Source organism: Camelus dromedarius, chromosome 4 (assembly GCF_036321535.1).
Source record: "Camelus dromedarius isolate mCamDro1 chromosome 4, mCamDro1.pat, whole genome shotgun sequence".
NCBI lineage: Eukaryota > Metazoa > Chordata > Mammalia > Artiodactyla > Camelidae > Camelus > Camelus dromedarius.
In genome coordinates, this window is record NC_087439.1 from 66,137,882 (window position 1) to 66,156,427 (window position 18,546).

The 18,546-nt window shown below is 42.8% G+C and overlaps 1 protein-coding gene across 3 annotated transcripts in view; it reads left to right on the plus strand.

The window, feature by feature from the left end:
* PLEKHM3 (pleckstrin homology domain containing M3) overlaps positions 1-18,546 on the plus strand; it is a 158,490-nt gene that overhangs the window by 24,079 nt on the left and 115,865 nt on the right. For all 3 annotated transcript variants that reach the window (XM_010985440.3, XM_010985441.3, XM_031451906.2), the window contains exon 3: positions 14,770-15,705. In XM_010985440.3, coding sequence (XP_010983742.3) covers positions 14,770-15,705 — 936 coding nt within the window. The remainder of the gene's footprint in view (positions 1-14,769; positions 15,706-18,546) is intronic.

Genomic DNA, 18,546 nt, shown 5'->3' on the forward strand with positions numbered 1-18,546 from the left:
ACTTAAGTGTCTTAAGCATTTAATAATAGTATTATTAATTGAATTTGAAACTCATCAATGAGAATCAAAGTGATCCCCCTAATCACTCTTACCTTTCCCTGGCATAGTCAATGTCATAAACTGGCCTCACAGTAAATATGTCTTGAATTGGCCTTCCTGCATTGTACTCTGTCTTAGCTATTAACTGGTTTGTTAATGGGAAATAAACCAGCCATTCCCTCTCTCATACTGATTTGTTATCAACTGTTTACTGTCTCTCACACTAGAGTTTATGATCACTGAGGAAGGGATTGTTTCTTACATGTTGTTTTATCCTCAGTACCTAATACAGTGCTCTGAACACAGTATGTGCTCAGAACATTTTTGTTTTTTACATGTGAAATGAATACAAAAATAAATTAAAAGCATTAACTTCATTAGCTGGTTTATGTCTTTCTAGAAAAAGAACAACTCCACCCTCTCTTCTGAGGGCCTCACACCATCATCTGGCATCTTATACCTTGCACATACTCTCTGTGAAGTCCTTTAGCAGCAGTGAAAAATGAAGATTTGCTTTCATCTCAAAGGCTGCCGTGCACTATTCTTGTGATAAGATAAAAATCAAACAGATATGGCTTATAAAGTAGCCCCTAGCATTGGAAGAGTGTTGCCCTGGCTGTAGAGGAGTCTCCAGATACCATCTCAGACTCTGGGGTCGGTCACATAGGCACAGTCACAATTATCCTTTGTAGAGGAATCTGACTGCTGTTTGGTGAGCACAAAGCCTGGGGAGATAATTGTGGTTTGCCCTTTAGTCTTTCTGAAGTTGGAAGTCATTGGAGGTGATTTTTGCATCACTCCTCAATTTTTCCCTGTTCCCTCATAGTGCTTCTTTATGGGAGACGATTGCTTTGGATTTGAAGATCACTTCTTTCCTAGGTTCTTGGTATATATGAGAGCAGACTACATCAAACAGCCTACTTGCTACTGTCAAAGCCAACATTTGGGCACCCGGTGTGTTCATCCCAGGGTAAGTGAGGGAGCCCAAATGGAAAGAGAAGGAAATAAAATGACAGTATCAAATACTTACTTTGTGCACTGACTATTTTAAGTGATTTGCAGGTAGCAGTTTATTTAATTCATATAACACTCTTGTGATATAGGTGTTTTTATTGACCCCATTTTAAGGATGATGAAACTGAGGCACAGAGAGCTTAAGTAATGTGCTTCAAGTCCCACAGCTAGTAATGAGTGGACCCTCAATTTGACCTGGGCAATCTTCCTTCAGAGTCCATGCTCTTAACCACTAAGCTGGGGTAGACCCCTACTTTGGAAGCCAGTAGTTCTCAGTCTCCAAGTCAATCCCTGTGAGGGTACAGGATGGGAAGTAGTATGGAAGAAATAAACCTGGATAATGTTCATCAACTAAAATTAATCCCTCTTGGTATCACTGGTTAGGAAAAACTGAGACACACCAAAGCAGTCTACTTACTAAGCAAGGATTGCTTCCTGCATTTAACATTTATTCCATGAACAGTGCAGAGCTGGTCATAGTCCTTTAGGGGATCAATGAATCTGCAAAAAGAAGACTGTAACTTTACCTTTCACACCCTTGAATGTTAGCCCTACAGAAAAGCTTAAGTGAACGGACCCCCATGGGTTTGTAACCATGGAAAGAGGACTTCAGGGTTTTGCCCCATCTTTGGCTGCCTTTTTCAATATTACTTGGAAGCCTGGGAATGCATTCTAGCGATTCATTGCCTTAGGTAGAGGCAGACCTAAGTGAGACTTCTTCAGGTGGAATGGTACCCAGGCTAAGTGAGTGAAGGGTACTGCCAGTGGGTCCTACTAGGTGGATGGAGTGTGGCTTGAGTCCAACCTAGTTAAGACCCTGCATTATCTGAGGATGGGATTGTAATGTTGAAGGGGTTAGATATTAATTGATGGGAAGGAATAGATCTAAGGCAAAATGGAAACAGAGGCAGTTCTTTTTTTCCCCAGCTTTATTGATGTATAATCAACTAAATTTTGAGATATTTTAAGTGCACATCATGATGATTTGATATACATGTACATTGTGAAAGGATGTATCCTTCCAGTTAATTAATACATCCTTCACCTCACATCAGAGGCATTATTTCTAAAGAACCTCGAGGTAGGTGGTGGGGACCAAAGCTTCCTCAGGGTCAGCTCCTTTCCCACTGCCATCCCAGTGTCTGCCATCCCCTGGGCCGCTGAGCAGAGATGTGCCTGGGAACTCACCCTGAGGGAGGGCCCTGACCCCCCACCAGAATGGCTCATTTTTAGTTCAGCACTAATCTTAGTTCTCTACAGACATGCTCCTGACTAGTATCTGTCTTAACCCTTTAACCCTTGGCACCACTGTCATCCTATTCTTGTTTACTCAGTAATGATACAGCCATCAGCACCAAGGAATTACCTGTGGGATAAAGAAGATAGGGTCCTAACACCACAGAATCACAGTCCAAATGTAAACGTGTATTAAGGTAAGAACATAAAAAGTCATATGAACATGTGGACACTAGATATGTTATCAACATAAAAAGTAGTTGTCTACACACACACACACACAGACTCTTATCCCCCTGAGTATATCCACATGGTAGAGAAAGACGAGGCTATTTAGAAAGAACATTCAACTAGGACTTGGAAGTGTTTTATCCCAGCTCTACTCCTAACTCACCAGGTGTAGGTTTGGAAAAATCACTTGTCTGTTGCCTTTGGTTTATAAATCTAGTGAAGCTGGTTAAATTATCTCTATAATCTTTCCCAACTTTGAAATATTATTCTAGGATATAGTTGAACTGACCTTGACTCACAGTTACATGGGAGCTAATTACTGTGGTCAGATTGGTACTGGAAGGTCATGATGGAAATATAGGTATGGTTGAAATTATTTAACACAGAAGGGTTTCTCTGTGCCTTGTAACTCCACTTCTGGATGAACTGCTATTGCAATTTTTAAAATAAAAAAAATTTAAAAGGAATCCTTGGCCTTGGCTGTGGAGTTCTGAAACTCAGCAGACTGCCCAAATCTGACTGACTTTTCGCTCCCTGACTGTGTTCACATTTTCATCTGCTTGGCCAGGGCAGTGGTCAGCTGGGCTTTTGTTTCAGTCGGTTTCACTCTCTGGTGACCTAATACCATTCCTATGCCTGTATTTTCCTGTGCTAAGTACTTCAGGAGAAGGTCTCAAGCAGAGACTTTCTTTAGGGCTAGAAAAACCATGGCAGTATGGTTTCTTTATCCTGAGTTTTATGTTACTCTATTTTGATTTCCTTTTACCCCGTCTTTTACTTGGGGGAAAAAAAAGCCAAATTTGGGACTTATACTAAAATGACTGCTTTTTCAATTATGATGTTTCTCAAAAGCCTTGGAGCCAGTAGAGGTGGGAATATTCCTGCGGGCTTAGAACAAGTGAGGTCACCAGGACATGGTCTCTTGCTGAATTTATGATTCACCCTTCAGCAAGATTAGTCAGTACAAAGAAGTTGCTAAAATAGGTCACAGAAAGTTGATTTTCTATGATTGTATAGTTTCCATTGGTTACATTTTTCGGAAACCCAACATGCCTCATCGACAGCCCGCATCCTGATTCCTAACAAATCTATATGGGAACTCTGAAAATGAGGTGTCTGACATTTTTTGTGGTTGTTCTGTTAATGTATTTTATCTTTCTTGGCTCTGGAGAACTATAGTTACTAATTTCACAAACTGCTAGAGTTACCTTCTCAGAACACAGATCTTTTCATGCCACTTGTTTTTAAGAATGAATCATGGTCCCCCTTTCTTTACAAAATCAAGTGTAAATTTTCTAAAGCATCCAGATATCTTTCCAGCCTTATCACTTGCACCTTTCTTCACCCCACCTCTGTAGCATTTTCGAATGTGCCATGTGCTTTCAAGCTCCTGGACCTTTGCTTGTAATGTCTCTTCAGCTAGAATACCTTCCCTGCCCTCTTCTTCGTTCAGTATCTTACAGTATCTTTCAAGGACCGATTCAAATACCACATCCTCCCTGAGACCTTTCCACATTTTAAATTTTTTTTAAATTGAAGTATAGGTGATTTACAATATTATATTAATTTCGGGTGGATAACATAGTGATTTGATATTTTTATAGACTATACTCCATATAAAGTTACTACAAAATATTGGCCGTATTCCCTATACCGTGCATTACATCCTTATAACTTATTTATTTAATACCTGGTACTTTGTATCTCCTAATCACCTTCACCTCTCTTGCCCCTCCCCTGACCCCTCTCCCCTCTGGTAATCACTAGTTTGTTCTCTGTATCTGTAGTTTTTTTTTAATTAAAATCATTTTTTCTTTTACTTTATGTTTCCACAGCACATTTTATCCTGCTGTGCATTATAGGTAATTGCTTGTACATTCGTCTCAACACTAGGTTGGCAGTTCTTTGATGAAATGAATTATATTGTAGAAAATTTTCTATGGTTGAATTCTGTATATTGGTGATTGGAAAATCAGGACAGTACAGTTTTGTTTGTTTGTTTGTTTCCAAAATGGAAATGGCCTCTCTTGCATTTTTCCTTACCTAAAGCTTGAGTCAAGTTGAATGAAGTTTGTTACTATTAATACTGTCAATAAGAGCTGTCATTTAATGAGAGTTAACTTTATGCCCAGACCTGTGCTAAGAAGTGTTCATCCATTATCTTATTTCATATTCATAATAGTTTAATATGATAGGTTATCTTGTCCTGCTTTTACAAATGAGGAAGCTGAGCCTTAGAGAGGTTGCCCTCCCCCAAGGCCATCTGGCTGGTGTGTGGTGGGGCAGGATCCCAAGCTGGGCCAACTCTGGAGGCCACACGTAACCACTCTACCGTACTGCCTCTCAGGTCTGAGAATGCTTTGGGCTCATTCCCTCCACCACAAATAAACCACAGTGTCATCCAGATGGAAAGTCTGGAGGTTGGAGTTCCACTCTCAGCTTCCACACTTTGTGGTGTAACCTTGTCCGGGTCATTTTGTTTCCTGGAACCTCTTTCCAAATCTGTTAAATCAGTTAGAATGCTTTTAGAAGCAAGTAACAAGTACTCGACTAAAGGTGGCATACACAGCAAGGCCATTTATCTTATTTTTTCATCCGTCTTAACAGATAGCTATGAACACTCGGTGAATGTCAAACACTGTATGAAATAAATACTTAAGAACACCCACCTCTGGTGGCCCCAGGGTCATCAAGGATCCAGGCACTCCCCTTGTTTTTGCTCTGCTCCCCTCAGTGTATTGGTGGTGTCTCTTATCTTCCTCTTGATGCAGAATGGCTATAGCAGCCCCAAGGATACATATCAACAGCCAGAGTCAGGAAGAGAGAGCAGGGCACCTCCTCTGGGTCTCTTCCCAGAGGGCCCCAAAGCACCCCCTCAGTAGCCAGAGCTAGGTTGCATGCCTGCCCTTAAAGCAGTCTCTGCCAAAGGAAAATGGAGCTACTGATTAGATTAAACAAATCATGATTCTTTCCGTGGGGCAAGGGAGAGGACATCTCCTCTGAACACCACACTTGGACAAAATCAGGGTTCTGCTGGTGAAGCAGCAGGAGACACCTGACAGGTTCTACCTCAGGGTCTACCAGGGGCTGGGCTGGGCTGGTAGATTTCTAGTCCCTGCTGGCTCTAAGTTTCCATGATTCTGTGTTAACCAAAGATATAGCAATGGATGCCATTTGTCTTGAAATCTGGTGGCCTAAGGTATGGGAGATTCTTTTATGCTTAATTCCTATAGATTAGAGACCCAGAATGAGCAGCTCACCATGGCAAAGAGTAAGCATCATTTGAAAGTTGATGTTTGGGGTTGTTTTCTGGGTCAAAAAGTTCTATAAACACTAGAGATGACCCTTGTCACAGAAAGCAGAAAACCTCTGAATATAAGAGGTTGGGTCCGTGGTCTCCTGGTCAGATTCACACTTGAGAACTGAAATTGACCAGGTCTGTATTGACTTATGAGCTATCACTGTTGCCAATGGTACAAATAACTTAGCTAGAAAAGCTCCCCAGTTGTTGTGTCTAGCTCATACATAGCTATAATACATAACTAGATATGTTACAGGTCTGTTCCTACCAAAGCCTACACAGATAACATGTCTTTTCCCCCCAGTTTACGAAGGGAAAACAAATGGGATATTCTCTTTTACCCAGAAAGAAGGATCTCCAAAGTGGCTCAAAGAAAAGATATCACTTGAGCCTAGATCACTTCTACAGAATAAGCTTGTTAACAGGTATCTGTGGGCACTACAGTGGCCAACGCTGTGTGAGGGCCTGTGCCATGTTTAAAATGTACACGACACAGCCCCTCTTCGGTTCTTGTAGCATCATTCTCTTCCTGTTCCTTGCTGTGGACATTTGTGGCAGTGTCATGATTGATGTGCGTCATGTTAATTTCACTTCCCTTATATGCCTCTAATGAGAACACAGACCTAAAATTAGTTAATTTTCCCCCAGTCTCTGGCTTAAACACAGTTGAATACTCTAATATGAAACAAATAGACTTGGAAAACTATGTTTTTTTAACCAGGGATGTAAAGAAGTGAGACTTGATTGTGATCTAGAATGTTAGAGAAGTCTTCTGAGGCAAGGATGTTTCAGCTGAGCGTTGAGGGTCGAGCACAAAGCCGAGGTGAAGATGAACACAGCCTGTGTCTGGGGTGGCCAGAGGCTAAGCTGGAACAGGACTGCGTTTTGGAGAGCAGTGGGCTGAGACTATGGAGGACCTTCAAAGCCAGGCAGACTGAGTTCAGAAAGGTTTGGCAGGGAGCATTTGAAAATACCTTGAGAGTCAAGATTGAAAGGCTATTTTATAAGAAGTCTGGAAGTTGGCAGGGGTGAAGAGTGGAAGAAGCACACAGCCTCCTTCCCTGTAGCTTTTGTGTCCATGTAAAGGGCCATCAGGCAGCATAAGACTCTTGGCCTCCCTCCCTTTACATACTCCGCTCCTGGGGAGGAGCAGCTTAGGGGCTGCTTAGTGGAGGAACCAGGCATGTGCAACTCGTTCTGTCTTCGGAAGCGCTGATTCTGGCCTGCTCCTCCAGGCCTGCTCCTCCGCCTGTCCGCCTTTCCTGGCTGTCCCCAGGAAGGGGGCCCATGGTACTCTAGTGCTGCTGGTGACCCCTCGGCAATCGGCATAGTTCCAGGGTTCAGTTTGTCGCTACACACCTAAGCTGTGTCCCCCAGCTGGCTCGTGTTTTGATCTCTGTGCCTGACTACCCTCTATCAATCTCAGTTGGTTTAAAACTTGGGTGAAGAAAAGGGATGCTATTTAATGGGTCCTCTCGGGCCCTAATAGTATATAGGATAGATTGGTAGCTGGAAAGAACTGAAGGGATGGAAATTAGAAGGCTCAACTGGTCATCATGTTGTGAGGTGATGAGGACTTAGATTAAGGTGATTGCGACAAAAGAGAAAGTGGGACTTGTGGAAAGAGAATGAAGGGGTCTAATTGGGCTATAAACTGTTGACAGGATCTGTGATTCATTTGGCGTTTCCACGGGGTCTAACATAGTCCTTTGTGCATACATTCAATAAATATTTATGGAACCAGCCACTGGGTATATGTGGGTGAGAGAGACATCCAGGTCCCTGTCTTCAAGGAGCATGAGTTCTTTCAAAGGAATAAAGCAAGGTACTAAGACAGAGAAGGACTGAGAGAGGGGTCCCTTAACTGAGGTGCTGAGGGATGATCTCACTGAGGATGGCACCTCTGAGGTGAAAAACTGAGGGAGATGAGTAAGTCAGTGAGCTGGGGACAGATGTTCCAAACAGAGGATACAGCAACTTCAGTCAGAGTCCTTGAGGCTAGAGAATGCTCGGCTCGTTCAAAAATCATATGAGGCTTTTGGCTGGAGTGAGAGAAGAAATGTGAGATGAGGTCACAGCAATGATCAGAGGCCAGATTGTGTGCGACGGAAAGTAGAGGCACTTGTAATGGCAAGAATTCGGAATCTGAAAGAAGAAGACAGATCAAGCCATAGGACACATAGGTTCAAGTGAGTAATTTTGGACAGACACAACCAACCTTAGGATATAAGAAGACAAGAGAAAAAGAGATTAGTAGAGGGATAATTTTAAGATGTCATAGAGGAAGAGATGCTGAAGAAGTGGGAAGAAATTAGGTACGGAGTCGAGGTGGAAGGATTAGCATTAACAAGGAGGCAAGAAGTTTCTTCTTTTGAGACCAGAAGAGTAACATAGGAAAACATCTATTGAATACTTAAGATGTGTCATGCATTGTTTTAAGAGTTATTCATTTCTTCCTCATAATAGTGCAGTGAGGTAGATGCTATCCATTTAGCCCCATTTTAAAGATGGTAAAACTGAGACTTGGCTTAAGTAACATAGTCATACAGCCAGTAAGGATAGAATTACGATTTAAACTTAGGCCAGTTGGCTCCAGCACCTGTGGTCTTAAACCACTGTGTTCTGTAGCACTTGTGTGGGACATTGGTCAGTGTAATGTTGAAGTGAAGACAAGTATCGTGGATATAAAGGAGCTCCCTATGGTGAACAAAGAAAGAGACAGTGGAATTCAGTGTTTGAGGAGAGTAAAGAAAGTGTGGGAAAATTGTTCTGAGATTGTATCTGGGAGCCACTGAAATGAATAAAAGAATGATTGTCAGGATTAAAGCTATAAAAGAAGTTGAGCAACATGAATCTAAGTTTGACTGGTGCTCTGTTCTGAATATATGTGTCCCCCTCAAAATTCATGTTAAATTTCTGACCACTGAAGTGAGGGTAGTAGGAGGGGGCTTTTGGGAGGTGCTTAGGTCATGAGGGTGTGGCCCCCATGAATGGGATTAGTGCCTTTATAAAAGAGACCCCACCGAGCTCCCTTATGCCTTCTGCCATGGGAGAGTTCAGCAAAAAGGAAGCTTGAGTCTGTCACCAGACACTGAATCAGCTGGTACTTAGATCTGGACTTCCAGCTGCCAGAGCTGTGACAAATAAATTTCCGTTGTTTACGAGCTACCCAGATTAAGTTATTTTGTATAACAGTTGAAATGGACTCATACACCTTGGTTAATACTTCTGTGTCTCCCTCAAGGATGCCAGGCTTAAATTGAGAAGACAGATGGTGGTAATGATTCAGAGAGGGTGACAGACCTGGGAAGCATGAGAAGACAAGTTATAACTATTGACCACAGAATCTAGAGGAGGGAGTCCAGTGAAACAAAGAAGAGATCATAAGGGTGAGGTGGAAGGGCTTCATGATTCAGGCCTTTTTAAGGATGGAGTGGAAGGTAGGTGAAGTGGGGGAGTGAGAAGAACAAACGAGTACCATGTTGGAAGTTGGTAAGTACTTTGTGATGAAGAGGTCTAAGGGGTCTAGGATATTACTGTCGTGGAAGAGAGAATTAGGTCTCTGGAACTGAGGAGGGGCAGGACCTGTGTTGATAAAAATCCTAAAACCAGATGGCACATACATAACATACATCTTTCCCGCCTCAGTGACCGCACGGGGCTTTTCCCCATGAGTCCAGGTGTAGTTTCAGCATCTCTCTCAGTACAGGGTCCCAGGCAGTCAGTAGCAGTGCTTCAGACGGTGCCAGAGGGGTCTGTTATTCAAGGCCAAGGGTGGGTGGTGCTGGGAGCAGGTTAGTCTGTAAGAGGTGAAGTTCTGGAATTGGAGTTGAGGACTTGGGCCGAGTTCTGAAGCCTAGTTTGTAACTAACCCCAGAGAAGCGAGCAGTCTTGGAAGAGGAAGTGGGGCTGTCTGGTGGATGGACGGTTCTCAGGAAGCTCTGTGTCTGAAGAAGTCTATTCGCATTCTCCCATGTTCTAGGCTGTCAACATAGTGCTGACAGGCGCCTGGACCAGAGCCATGAGGTGAGGCTGAACCAAGTGGCACCGCAGTCTGGGGAGCTGGGAGTGGGATCTAGAAGTCAAGAGAGCAGTAGGGTACAGGTAATTGGTATTGGCCATTCATGAAGAAGAGCCCGGTTGTAGAAGTGTCTTTGTTCTGAACTGACACTATGGTTTCTCCTTTATCTTTGATCTGAAAGTCTCATATTAGAGTCACTTCCCAAAGCTGAATTGTAAGCACTTTGAGGACATCTGTCTTCTTTGGAGCTCCAGCAAAGCTTAATGCTCTACTTTGAACATAGTTGGTGTTCAGTAGATGTTTGTCAAGTTGCTCCACTCCCTTAGTTTTGAGCCGATTTAGTAGTTGTAAATCCTGTTTCCTAGGCTTTCAGATCTTAAAATCGTGTATCCTGATAGCTAACTATGGCCTAGATGACCTGTAGAGAAACTGGGAAGAAAGATGATGAAGGGCAAAGGAAATGTGATATACTTGCGGAACGCTAAGAGGCAGTGCTCTTGGGCTGGTCCAGGATAGAGTGTGATTCTGCAGCATTGTGAGTCCTCTGTTCACTTCCCACTGTGGCTTCCTTTCACATTTATTAATCTGGTTATAAGAACTTAAATGTTTCCTTTAAATTTGCCTAGATAATTTTGACTTGGAATATTGACACCACATGGACATTTGCGTTCTTTGAAAACACTGAAATTTATCTTTCATTCTAAGTGTTGCCTGATCTTCAGAATCCTGTTCTTATGACTTCATTCATGGTGTTGACTCAAGCAGTTCAGACTTTCTTGGTAAACTGAATGTTTATCTAAATGTTTCACTTCTTATGATCTGAGACATGGTGGCTTTTGGGGGGGGGGGTTAAAACTTTTTTAAAACATTTTTTATTGATTTATAATCATTTTACAATGTTGTGTCAAATTCCAATGTAGAACACCATTTTTCAGTTATACATGAACATATATATATATATATTCATTATGGTGGCTTTTTGAAAAGCCAAAATTGCATAAAATAACCAAAAGGAAAGCATGTTTTGTTTAATCATATATGCTTATATATGTGAGCATGCCTAGTTATTATTTATATTATTATTATTATTACTATATATAATGTCTAAAGGCTGCATATCAAACAGTGTACAGTCTGGGCAGAAGGATTGTGGGTGCTGAGATACCTGGGAAGCAGAGGAACATTTAAATAGCACTGTGAAGATACACTCAGCCAAATTCAGAATGTGAGAGATTCTCCAGGACATGTGAACTAATTTCTTCAATAAATACATGGCATGAAAAAAAAAAGGAGAAAGAAATAATTGTTATAGATTTGAAGAAGCTTAAAAGACAGATCAACCAAATCAATGTGTGACCCTAAATCGAACAAACCATCTATATAAAGAAATTTTTTGAGACAGTCTGGCAAAATTAATACAGATTGGGTATTAGATAAGGAATTATTCATGTTTGGAGTGTGAAAATGGTATCTGTAGTTAAGTTCTTATTGTTAGATTAGAGATGAAGTCTGAAGTATTTGCAGTAGAAATGATTAAATGTCTGCAATTTGCTTTCAGATATTCCAGCAAAAACATACAAACAAAAAACAACAAAAAGTAAGAGATGGAGAGGAGTTGGGGAGAGGATATAAAAATAGCAGAAATGTGATGATTTTTGAAGCTGAGGATGAGTCCATGGGTGTCCATTTTACTCTTCTGTATACCTCTGTGTGTGTCTGAAATTTTCCACAAGAAAATGTGTTAAGACCAACGTAAGGAATTTGAACTTTATTGAGTAGCACCTTGAAACCCAAGTAGGATTTTGGGCTGATGAGGGAGCATGGGAAGGGCTATGAGCGACCCAGAAAGGTTACCCCTGGTGCAGTGTGCTACATGGTGGAGCGGGTGGTGAGGGAGGAGAACTAAAGATGGGAGCCCACTTAAGACCTTGATTAAGATGGTGGCCACAAGAATGGAAACTTTTTTGAGAACAGGGAGGAAATAATGGCAAAAGAGGAACTCTTTGGTGGGTTGGCAGTACAGAAATGAATCAGGTGCATGAGTGGAAAAATCCCCTCTTCCTCTTCCTCTTCAGTCAGTAGCAATTTTTGTCCTTAAGCCACTGCACTGGGTACCATGGGAAGAGGAGGAGAGGGCAAAGGGATCTTTACTGAGGAGGAACTAAATCATGTCTTCGTAACATGCCACAGTGGAAAGCAATGGGAAACAAAGAGTTCTCGGGGGGTTTCTGTTTCTGTTTTTGTTTTTGTTTTTGTTTCTTGCTCTTTTTCAAGAAGGACTTACTCTCTTGTGGTTTCAATATGAAATTTATAGATACAGTGATTCATTTTGATCCTCTTTCTCTATTTCCATTGGTGAAATGGTGATAATCTTTGTCAGTGGTTCTGCCTAAATCATTTATGATATTAGTTAAGACAGATTATATTATTCGTTTGTGAAGTGGAACATTTTAAAACAATATATGTGATGTTAATTACATGAGTTGAAATGATATGCTCTGGAAAACAGAAGTTGAACTATAATAAATTAATGAAAGCTTAGATTCAGGAGGAAGTAGTGGTTAGAGATTAAAGAGAAATGGTAGTTCTCCAGCCCTCTGCAATCAAAGAGAATTAATACTTCACACACAAAATATTAATGAGGTTTGAGAGGTTTGATGTAAACAGGCCCTCCAGAAAGGAATATACACAGAGAATAGTTTCCTGATCACATCTGTTCTCTTCTTTTTCAAGAAATTACACTACAAACTGCAGCCTATAAGGATGGGCCATTTCCTGTGGTTAACGCGCCTCCTTTCTGTCTCAGTTTCACATACCTGTTTAGAGAGGGCTGAGCCGAGGTGGGGAGAAAATATTGAAACACAGTGCATTCTTTTATCTTATTCTGCAGCAAGAGGGTGGGGGGACTTTTGAGAATCCCTAGCTGGACTTCCATTCAGTCCGCCCAAGCTGGCATCTGCTACCCTACCTTAGACAGTCAGAAAGGAGTGAGGTTTTAGTCAGGTTTGCTTCTGGTTTGGGTCCAAATAAAGTTAGAATTTCTAATTCATGGTAGCTATTGTAAAAAGCTCTTAGGGAGGAAAGAAAAGGAGAGGGAAATTCCTAGCTAAAAGCAAGAGAGGTGGTTTTAATTTTACTCGGGGCTGCCGAGCTGAGCTGTTGGGTCACAGGAGGGATAGAGATGGAAGAACGTGCAGTTATGGGTCTTATTATGGAAAAGGTTGAACTGTCATCAGTGCCTGATGGAAATGAGAGGGGCGGGGGGAGGCGGCAGCAGTGTCTGTAACAGCGCTGCCTGTCTTACTACATTATCAGAAAAGAAAGATAACATGAGAATAGGCATCCATTATCTCTCTCTACAAAGGGATTAGTGTGGGTTGTAAGAAATTAATGGCTTTTGAGTTACCACAGAAATACTAATGAATGTCAAGACCAGAGATGTAAAGCAGGTAAAACTGGCTTTTCTCTGCAGTGTTTCTTTCCTTTTCTCTTTCGGGTTGCTATTTTTAAGTTCTAGGTGGTATTACTCTTTTTTTTTTTTTTCCATTAGCCAAGATCAGAAATCATACCCTTCGGGAATATGATTTGTCTTTTTTAGGGATTTACTCAATTAGTTTATGACTGTCTCCGATGTGTGTCAGGAAAGAGATTGAGAAACATCTCAGGAGCGAGACTCTCTTCTAGGGAGGAGTGCTCTCTCTCGTTTGTATGCCTAATGAAAGTATCAGGACGGCCCCCAAGTGACAGTCCCCTTTTGTTAAAGTATGGAACTTGTGTATATTGCAGCTAATCATTGATTAAAGATGGCATGGCCGGATGAACTTGTAAAACAGAGGAGAGGGAAGGGAATTGCACCTAGTGCATGCTGGGCATTATGCTAGGAGCTTTATTTCTATTCTAATTCAACAAGTACTCACTCACAGCGTACACACTTACCTACTGCGTACCAGGCATTGCAATATGTGCCGTGATGTAAGGATGATAGGACAGACCTTGCCCCTGTCCTCACTGGAGCTCACATTTTTGTGAAGACTTCAACATGTGTTTGTTCAGATATTTAAATAAATTGTTATAATACAGCCTGATAAGAGCCCATGAGAGAGGAATAGCATAGTAAGTTCCCTGGTACTGACCTGGGCGGGTAGGTGTGTGTATGCATGGGTGCATGGGTGAGGGGCCGGGGTTAGCGAGTCAGGACACAGTCCCTTTCTGGAAGAGACGGTTGCTCAGTGAAGGGTAAGTGTGTGACAGCTGGTGGAAGCGGTGGGAACAGCATAAGCACAGTCAGGCTCAGAGGTGAGAGAGAACTACTATCCAAGCAGAGACCTGAGGAGTGAGCTAGTCGAGTCAGGTCTGGAGAACTGGTTATAAAGACAGAGGGCTCGTAGCCTGGCCTTGAAGATTGATGGGGGGTGTCTGAGCAGCACACCTCATACTCTGTCTTTTCCACTGACCCTTCTTGGCTTTACCAGTCTCAAGCAAGATGAGTAGGGAGTCAGGTCAAGTAGCAGAAGGGACATTCTCTCTCGAATATTTGGTATTCTGTAGAATGTTACCTGGAAAACAAGAACTCCTGGCAAAGCACAGTTGTTTCGTGGCCCCACAGGGCATAGCCCCAGTTATTCCAGTGTTTCTGTTTTCCCAGCAGACTTCTGCATGTCACATTGACAACGAACCCCCCACCCCAATACTTACTCTTGCACTGAGTTCCACCCTATTTATGTTTTTCAGACGTGAGATTTTCCTCCAATTGCATCTTGTCCATTAGCTCTGATCTTGGAATTTTACTACTTCTGCTGTGTTTAGTCTGAGCCAGAGGGATATTGATGCCTGATCTGTTTGGATTCTTGCATCTGCCTTTTCATCTCATTCAGTTCATTCATATTAATGAATTAATATGTTTCCTTTTCCCCCTCTTCCTTCCTAGAACACAAGCAGGCATTCCCAAACATTCTGAAGAAGGGTTACCTGGAGATCAGGAAGGACCATGACAGTTACTGGCAAAGCTGTTATGCGGAGCTCTCTCCCTATGACTTGTGCTTCTACAGCCTCGACAGCAGTGGGAATCAGAGCCTCTATGCCACGTACCAGCTGTCACACTTCCAGAGCATATCTGTTCTGGGCAACCTTGAGGCTAGGCTGGTGGACACTGTTCTGTATGACAACACTCAGCTGCAGCTAAAGGCGGAGTCACCATGGGAGGCTTTGGACTGGGGGCAGAAGCTTTGGGAAGTCGTGCATGCGGCCGCGCCTGCTTACTTGGGACGGCAGGAGGAGCTGGCGAACTCACCAGGGCTTGGTCATCATGTTGACTGTCCACAGAATCGTTGTTTACAGAAGAAATCCAGTGAGCTGCTCGTCCCGTCCCCTGTCTTAGATAGCCCCAAGCAGTACCAAAACATCCTCAAATCAGGGACGCTCTACAGGCTGACTATCCAAAACAACTGGAAGGCATTTACGTTTGTGCTGAGCAGGGCCTACCTGATGGCTTTTCAGCCCGGCAAGCTAGATGAGGATCCCCTGCTAAGCTACAATGTGGATGTGTGTCTGGCTGTCCAGATGGACAACCTGGACGACTGTGACTCTTGCTTTCAAGTCATTTTCCCCCAAGATGTCCTCCGCCTCCGTGCTGAGACCCGGCAGAGGGCTCAGGAGTGGATGGAGGCTCTGAAAACAGCTGCCAGTGCGGCCAGGAGTTCAGAACAAAACCTGCAAGTCACACTGAGGAACAAACCCAAGGATCAGATGGGTGGGCTGGAACTCAGGAAGAACAAACGCCAGTCTGTGACCACCAGCTTCCTCAGCATCCTGACAACGTTGTCTTTGGAACGAGGACTCACTGCTCAGAGTTTCAAATGTGCAGGTAAGAAGCAAATTTTCAGCCTAAGGCTCATTAAAGAACAGTCCTGAATCCCACGATTGGAGTTCACTCAGTATGCCAGTCCCAGCTACCTCCTGTTTAAAAAGCATCTCTCCTTCAAGGAGTTTGCTATATTAAAACATCTGCTCATCTTCATGCCATGCTGGTGAAGTAAGCAGAAGCAGCTAGGGCCTACCCCGCTGAATCAAAATGACTTGGCTTAAGCATAACCAGACTAGAATTTAGGTTTCCTGAGTCTGCTGTGATTCCATTTCCTCTGCCTTCTGAAATAAAAGTCACTGGGAATGTGGATGTCACAGATTGGCTCATAAGAGACAGTCAGGCCCAAAGCTGGCTACTCACACTCCTTAGGCAAGGAGAATGTCCAGAGTCAGTAACTGTCATTGACCATGACCTTGTCAAGTCCTGTTAAGGTAGAATCCAGAAAGGCAGCCTTGACAGAAAATCTGGAGGTGGCTAACAGCGAAGTGACGATGACTCAGCAGATGACCTCTGAGTCACTGTGGGCCTGTGCCTCATCCCAGGGAAGCCAGGGTTGCTGGAACTGCTGTGGACGGGTGAGGCACAAAGTGGCGTCCGAGGCCGGGCATCTGTCAGTTCTGAAAACCCTATTCCTGTTTCTTTCCCTACTCCGCATTCCTCACACCTCCCCCCCAGACAGTAAACCAGGAAGAAAATAACCCTCACTAAACCAAGTCTATCTATCTGTCTACTATCAATGAAATCGAATTATTTCCCTTTGCGCTAAACCCCACAATTTGTCACAAGAAATTTACCGTGAAGGTAGCTTTAATTGGAAGCCGGATTTGGAAAATTTTAATTCAAGTGTATCAAGTGTATGCATGCTGTTTAAAAATGAACAGGAAACTCACCATCAGTCAAGACCAACATTTCAATTTTGTGCTTGTTTGTGCATTGAAAAGTCAAATGGTGGTGACACAGCAAAACTTTGAATTTAGCATAGTTATGCTGATGGCCTTTTCCATTGAAAAATAATTTACCTAAAGTGGGGATTAAGTGCATCATCCCTGCTTTGTCTGGAGGGCCTCAGGAATGGGGAAGCAGACACTTGCAGGGTGGGGTGGGAGAGACCAGAAACCCTGAGCCAGTAAAGAAGCCAAACCAGGTGAGGTGCATATGTCTGTGGGCATGAGTGACCTTGTCTTAAGTCGACAGCTACTTTTTGGAAAATACTTTTGAAATAGGAAGACACTGGTTTTAGCACAGTTTTTAGAAGTTATTGACATTTCAGTGTCTTATTCTACTAGTGCATATAGTATATTTCAAAGTTTAGCCATTCAACAATAACTTATAAGTGCTTACTTTGCGGGCATCCTGGAATTACGGTATACTTCTGTGGCTTTAGATTGCCGGGAGGGCAACAAATCTGCTGTGTTATAGGAATCGGGGAAGAACAGCTCAGCTTAATTGTCAAGGTAGAGACCAGAGTATGAACAGGGAAACTTTCTAGTAAAAGAGGGAAGAAAAGCCTCAGGTATTAAACAAGGATGGTCCCTTTGTGGCCTCCTAATTCACCTTCCTCTCCTGAGTTTGTTTCCTGGTGGAGTGTTCCCTGACCACCTTCTGTGCTGCTGAGTAGCATTTCTAGCCCGCAAAGGAAGGAGAATGCAGGTAGAGGGTACCATTTAGCAGGTCCACCACATCTAGCCGTTGGAAGAATGAAAACAGGGAGAAGTCATAGAAAAGTGAGAAGAGGCAGGGAGAAGGAAGCTAAGTGGGAAAGAGTAGGAAACGGATCACATAATGGACTGGGATAGAACTCTGGGGCAGCTGCTTGAGGGTCCATGTCTTTGGGCCTCCCTTTGCTGTCTGATCGGGTGCTCACTAAATGGCTGGCTGGAGACTAGGTCACGGATGGATGATGGTAGAGGATCCCGGAGACAGGGGTAACATAGTCTAACACGCATTTGCTCTGCTCAGTTTTTACCTCTGTGCTTTGGTTTGGAGGTCTAGCAAGGCCCAGGTAGGTTTCTCCTTCGATGTGGAATGAAGTCAATCCTAATTTCTACAGAGTGCAAAAGAAAAAATTTTTAATGTCACTGCAGTGCCCCCTCTTCCATCAGAAACTGCTACGTTCAGTTGCTTGGGGTGCACCTGGTTTACCAGGTTGCTGTCCATTTTCCTCAATTAGCCACACATGGAATACGGGTTTCCTACCTTGGGTAGAAATACTTCATCTCCTGTAGGGGGCAGAGTCTCAAAAGAAAAAGGCCAAAACTTGTTAAGCAAACCTCTGAATGTTTTTTAAATTACTTGGGAGGCCATTCATTACAGCAAAGATTATTATAGCAGATGGAACTTGAAAAATTGATCTGTGTTTCTCACAAACACAGTTAATCTAAACCAGCTGTTTACTCATTTAGTGCTTGTGTCCCCTAACTTTTCATCCTCATAAAAACACTCATTCGGTGAAAAAGCTGGTTGCATAGCATGATTACCTTCCAGACTGTCAAAAAGTCCAGTAAATTGTTTGTGGTAGAATCTTGGCTTTATATGTCATTTTAGTAAGAAGCTAATTCACAGTGTTTTGCTGTTTCAGTGAGCCTTTTTAGTCTACAAGTATATAAGTCCACTTAGTCCCGCCCCCTTTAAATATTTTCGATGAATCAACTTTAAAAGTGGAAGATTGCACTGAGCAGCTCTTTATCATGATGTCATTCAGTTGCTATTCGGGGGAGCCACAAATGTTGGCTTTTAAATCTACAAAATAGTGTAGTTGGCCTCATTTCACTAAATTCTTTCTGTAGGTGAAGAATTTTCTGTAACCTTCTTTGAAACTTAAAGAGCCCCTGCAGAGAAAAT